This window comes from Patagioenas fasciata, chromosome 1, assembly GCF_037038585.1.
Source record: "Patagioenas fasciata isolate bPatFas1 chromosome 1, bPatFas1.hap1, whole genome shotgun sequence".
NCBI classification, from domain to species: Eukaryota; Metazoa; Chordata; class Aves; order Columbiformes; family Columbidae; genus Patagioenas; species Patagioenas fasciata.
The window spans coordinates 57,024,715-57,030,714 of NC_092520.1; the positions used below are offsets into that span (position 1 = coordinate 57,024,715).

The 6,000-nt window shown below is 53.9% G+C and overlaps 1 protein-coding gene across 1 annotated transcript; it reads right to left on the reverse strand.

The window, feature by feature from the left end:
• Positions 1-1,208: 1,208 nt before the first annotated feature.
• On the reverse strand, positions 1,209-2,509 carry LOC136115590 (G-protein coupled receptor 183-like). Its single transcript, XM_065861808.2, has one exon. It carries the CDS (start codon positions 2,440-2,442, stop codon positions 1,384-1,386), a length of 1,059 nt encoding a protein of 352 aa, XP_065717880.1. The 5' UTR covers positions 2,443-2,509; the 3' UTR covers positions 1,209-1,383.
• Between the last annotated feature and the right edge of the window lie 3,491 nt (positions 2,510-6,000).

Genomic DNA, 6,000 nt, shown 5'->3' on the forward strand with positions numbered 1-6,000 from the left:
TCTAGCCACAAAGAAATGTTATTACCTTAAAGAATGATTTGCATTAGTCAAAAGCGTCCATTCATGAAATGTCTTCAGGTTTACTTTTCAGCAAAATAAAGCTGTTTTTTTTCCTCTCTCTGCATGTGTCTCTGTCCCTGCCAACCTCAAACAGAAGACCAGCTGTCCCAGGAACTGTGAAATCCCACTTGTGGTTTGTGGGGCTTTTTTGTTGTAGTCCAGCAACTTCAGAAAAGAGACGAGGAGGTCCTTTCTCCCCACACCTTTGTCCTTGTCACACAGGCTCAGATGTCGACGGGGACCGACGTCTTAAGGCTCCTCCTCCCATTCTGGCAATAGTCACACGTAACCTGCCATTAGCAAGGGTCTCAAACTCCTCAGGGTGTCAGGTTCAAGCAGAGGTCGGTCAGGGTCACATAGGGCCACCCTCAGTCCTCATCCTCTTGCCTCCTTCACTCCCTTCAGGTCACGGAGGGGTGTGAAGGTTTCCCCAGTGAGCACCCACGGGGCGGGTTTGCAGCCTTACAGCCAAGCCGGGAGTCCGGCCAGCCCCAGCATCCCCTTCCTGGCAGCGGGTCCTGGGGTGACCGCAGCACATCAGCTGCGAGGAAGGGCACCCTGGGGAAGGAGCAGCCACCCAAGCGGCAGACAAGGGCGGCAGCACTCCTGGAAGCTCTGCAGATTCACAGCCTCGCCCCTCTCCTTTGAAGAAGGGTTTTTCCGGCAGCTCCTATGCGCATCGTACCTAGTGCTCGCCCCGTGCAGCGCCATGGTGCAAGAGTGGGATGCTGGGTGGGAAGAGAGCAGAGCTGCTGTTTGTCCATGCGAGGAAGGAGCTGTCAGAGACTTTTGGCATGGAAATAACATCCCAGTCTTTTCCTGAAATGTCCTGAGTCTGTGTGCTCTATGCCAGCTGCCCTGAACCTTGTGGGGAAGCTGCCCCGGCGCTCCAGGGGCAGTGGAGGGGAAGGGAGTGGAGAGGCAGGGACAGCCGTGGTAGTTACCAGCACCCTCCAGCCCCACAGGGGATGTGGGGCAGGCATGGGAGGGCAGCATGGTGTGGTGCTGGGAAACCTCCAACTGTGTTTGCCAGGCAGAAGGGTTGCACAAGCTGCCTCCACTGGGGTTGGGATGAAAGCGGGCATCTCTGTGCTCCAGGATGGTGAGTCCAGCAGTGCTGAGCACAGAGCCAGGTGTGCAGAGCCAGGCAAGGGTGCGTCCCAGCAGGGCTGGCTTTGTGGGAGCCCCCAGCTCCAGGCGGGGGAGTGATGAAGCCTGTCAGAGGCTGGTCCTGCTCTCCTGCTCTGCTGCCTGGCTCCAGCTCCTGCCAGCAGGGATGGTCCATAAGCTGCAGGCCAGAGCAAAAAGGAGGGGGTGTCACCACTAGACAGAGACGGAGCCAGGTGGCTGGCTGTTGCTGTTGCTCTCGGAGTGGGTCTTGGCAGTGGAGGAGGTGCCCATCGAGCCACTGTTTCTGAAGATGCGGAGCAGCCTCCGCTTGTAGCCCCGAAAGGCAAAGAAGTAGATGATGGGGTCGATGCAGCAGTTGAGGTTCATGAATGCCACAGTGACTTGCAGGGACATCTTGAAGGCTTGCTGCTCGCGGCAGGATGGGTGGTAGAGGATCTTCCTGACCATGAACTGGACGATGTTGAGGTGGTAGGGACTGAAACAGAGAAGGACGGCCAGCAGCACCACCAGGATGACAGTGAAGGCTCGGCGGTGGTGCCCATTCTTTACTGTCAGCGGGTTCTCCTTAGCTGTCTGGCAGAGCTTGAGGTTGATCCTCACATAGCACACCAAGATGATGCCCACAGGCAGGAAGAAGCCGAGCACGCAGGCCCCCAGGAGCAGGTAGGGCAGCTTGGGAATCTCCTCAAAGTTGAAATACTCCATGCAAGTCAGCTTGTCCCCCATCCTCCGCGTCATGGGCCGCAGGAGCAGCGGTGCCGTCTGCAGGAAAACCAAGGACCAGATGAGGACGCAGACACCCCTGGCACGGCTCATCTTGCGGATCCTGCCGGGGTGCCTGGTGCGCACCACAGCGATGTAGCGGTCCACGCTCACACAGGTCATGAAGTAGATGCCCACATAGGTGTTCATGTAGAAAATGAAGGCTGTGGCCCGGCAGAACCAGTCCCCGAAGGGCCAGTCAAACTCCAGGATATAGTAGGCGATCCTGCCTGGCAGTGCCAGGGTAAAGAGGGCATCAGAGAGGGCCAGGTTCACCAGGTAGAGGTCAGTGGAGTTGAGCTTCTTTTTCCTGCGCTGGAAGGTGATGCAGAGGGCCAGGATGTTCCCACAGGCGCCGAACACCAGCAGGACAGTGTAGAAAAGGGAGAAGATGACTTTGGTGGAGAAGTGGTGGTTGTGCACGTTGCAGCTGCTCTGGTTGCCAGAGGTGAGGTTGACGGGCGGGAAGACAGCCTCTGCAACAGCCATTTCCGTGGTGCCTCGTGATCTCTCACTGTCTCCCTTGGAAGAAGAACAGACATGAAACTTGCAGCTTATCAATACTTGGAGCATCACCAGTCGGGCCAGCCCTCGTCATGAAGCGAAAAGCCTGTCCCCTGCTCCATGCCGCCCCCCTGGCAGCACACAGCTCGAGTCATTTGGAAAAATGCATCTCTTGTGATTTCGGTACAAACATCTCAACAAAGGCTGTGACTCATTGTTGTCTTCTTGTCACCAGCTCCTCTTATTTTTGGTCTTTTTGCAAGTTCAATCAGTACCAGGAAGGACAAGTGGCTGGGAGGAGGAATCACCTGTCACACAAACAAGGTCCCAAACTCATCCGGTGGCAGCAATGTCATTTATTCATCACTGCAGGGGAACTGGGGAGCTTCATTGAGAAAATGCCCCGGGTGAGGGGGGGGTGGGCAGAGAGGTGACAAGGAGCACCTGTGCAACCCCCGGGCTGGGACCAGACCAAAAACAAAACCGAAGAAATACAGAGAGGAAAAATCCCAACCTTCCCGAAAAATCCCACTCCCCTCTGAAGCGGGGAGCATCCCGGCACTAAACCCCCGCGTCCCGGACGCCCTCCTGCCGCTCACCTCGCTTTGGGCCACAGCTCCGCACGCCCCGCCGGGCCGGGGACAGCGGGATCCCCCGCTTCCCGGGGGCTGCAGCAGCTCTCGGGTGTGCGTACCGTCCCGCCCGCCCCGTCCCACTCCTCCCGTCCGGCCGGGGCTCCAGCCCGGGCGGCCGCTGCGCCCCCCAGCCCCGCCGCTCACCGCTCGCTGCCGCCCTCGGAGCCGCTGCCCACCGCCGGGCTCCGCACTACGGGACAGGACGGGACGAGACAGGACGGGACGTCCCGGCCACCGGCGTTGCCTTCCGCCTGGTCGGCGAGAAGCTCCGAGGGGCTGAGATGCTCACACGCACACTGACACGCATGAAAGAGAAATCAGGGGCTCCTACCTGGGAGCGGCGGTGCCGCCTCCTCCTCCTCTTCTTCCTCCTCCTCCTCCTCTCGCCCGATGCTGGGGGGGCGGCGGGCGCGGAGCCTCCCTGCCCGTCTCTCGGGCTCCTCGGCCGTGTGAGTGCCTCTCGGGATTCGCTCACGTTATAAAAGCACCGTGAGGTTTGTTTTTTTTTTTTTTTTCTTTTTTTCTCTTAGGGTTAGTAAAAATGCGTGTTCTTTCTTTCTTTCTTTTTTTTTTTTTTTTTTTTTTCGATGTGTGAGAGGCATTTTGCTGCAGTGGGGGTTAATCTCAGTGGTGGCTGTGCTGGAGAAGATAAATGACTGTACCTGCACAACAATCGCTCCTGACATCTGAGCCAACTTTGGGTTTTACTCTGAAAATTTCTAAAAGGATGCAAAATGCAACTGAACGATTAAAACAGCCTCAGCTCTGGTTCACATGCGGTTTCACCCCTGGGCACATATGTATGGCCATGGCAGCACTATCTGACCATGGCACCTTTTTTGATGAAGTCGGGATGAATCTCCCGGGAACTTAGTGTGCCCGTGGCCAGCACTAGCCACACTGTCCATAGCTTCCCAGGCTGTGGTGAAGCCCAAATTTGCACTTTGTATGCCCACAGAGAAACCGTCAGGCACAGCTGCTTGGGGCAGAGTGGAATGAAACAATTTGCCCTGAGTGGAAAAAAATATTTTCATTATTGGGATGCTATATTGTGTGGTGAATGTAGGACAAAGCCCCATGTCTCAGCTGGAGCTCTCAGGGCAGGCTCTGATTTACCCTGCTCTCAGGGCAGTGGAGGGCTCTGATTTACCCCACAGCCCATGTGCGGGTGGCTGGCAGGACCGTGGCATGACCAAGGCACCACCACAAACACAGCAGCCCTGATCATGCTGCCAGAGACAAGGCGAGGAGTGTGGGCAACCAGCATGTCTTGCAGCAAGGAGAGAGTACTTTCCTTCCCAGCACTTCCCAAAATGTTTGCAGAAGCACAAACTGCCCTGTGGCCAGCAGGACGGCCTTCCCCTCGGCAGCTATTTACTGGAGACCACTGGGGCTTTCAAATCCCAAGAGGATTTTATGCTCTTTTTAGTGGTTTTAGGGGTTTTTTTTGTTGGTAGTGGTGACCATCTTGCTTGTTTTCCTTGTTTTTCCCCCCAGAAAAACTTCCGATAAATTAGGAAATTCCCATCACGGGACATTCAGGGCGCTGCTGAAAAATACCAAGATCAAGAATTCTCCAGGTTAAGATTACAGTTAAGCTAAACTTAAATTTCTCTCCAAGCTAGTAAAACTCAACCAATTCTTTAATTGCATAATACTTTTAATGTTGTTACAATACAGTGGCATTAAACTCAGTACTAATCTGTGTACTCATGTACAATGAGTCACTTGTATAGAAATTACACACTGAGTGATATTGCCACGAATTACTACAAGTTGAAGGTATCTAGCAAGAATGATAGTGAAAATTTGCAAGGAACCATCTGTTAATGAAGGTACTTTTGTCACTTCGGGGTTTATATCACATGAAGGGGAAGGTCTGCTAATGAGAGAATGACAGCTGAGTAAATTATTAAAGATATCCCTTAGTAAGATGGGGGTTTTCTACATACACATTTGTCAAGAGTTAAACTTATCAAACTTGCATGGGGCTCAAATGTTGTTGAACTGTTTCATCATGACAATGAAAACACCCAATGGATATAACATTAAGTGTTATCCCAACGGAAATCCTGACCCCACACCAGGGAGTGGGTCCAGGACTATTTTTTCATCTATCTGATGGATTGCATGAAATACAGTGGTGGCTGGAATAAATAGCAGTCACTCTGAAGTCAGGGGTCACTGTAGCACTGATGCTAGAAAAGCTGATGCCTTGCCGTGATTATGCTCCCTTGCATGAGAGTTGTATCTCCACAAATTACATCATCAAGGAAATAAATCTCAGCTGAAGCCAAGCAAAATGCTATTGCCTTCCAGCCATGCTGCAATGCCTTGGGCCGGTCATCATCACCAACAGTTGGCAGTGCTGGATGGGGCATTTTGCGATGCAAATTCAAGCCTGGGACTTTCTCCGTGCAGTCAAACATCCCCCATACAATCCTTCCCGTCCCTCATGCTCTGTGCTCACACAGGCACTAAAAATGGAGCTGCGGAGCCCAGAAAGGGAATTTCATGAAGATAGTTCAGCAGTGTTGGACCCACCTCTAACACAAACCCAGGGGACAGGGGGCTTCTCAAGGCAGCCCATGGGAGCAGTAAGGCATCGCTGTGCCAAAGTGGGGGCGCTCAGCCCCTGAGTGGACAGTGAGCTCCTTCGCAGGGAGCAGGCAGAGTGGGTGCTGGGGAGCTGGAGGAGGGAGGTGACCCAAGTAGCGTCACCAGCCTCAGAAACAGGCAGAAGAGCCCTAAGTTCCAAGTGACAACTGCGTCCAGGGACTTGGGAAGAAGGAGGAGGGAAAACAGTGCGCTCTGTCTGATTTTATTTTTCTTTTTGCAATGCAGAAGAAAGGAAGTGGGTTCTTCTTTTCTGCAAAACATGCTCCTGCGCTGCGTGCAGCAGGTGCTG

What these genes read in the sequence shown, in the direction of transcription:
- LOC136115590 (XM_065861808.2), bottom strand. Translation starts at nt 2,442, where the DNA reads ATGGCTGTTGCAGAGGCTGTCTTCCCGCCCGTCAACCTCACCTCTGGC.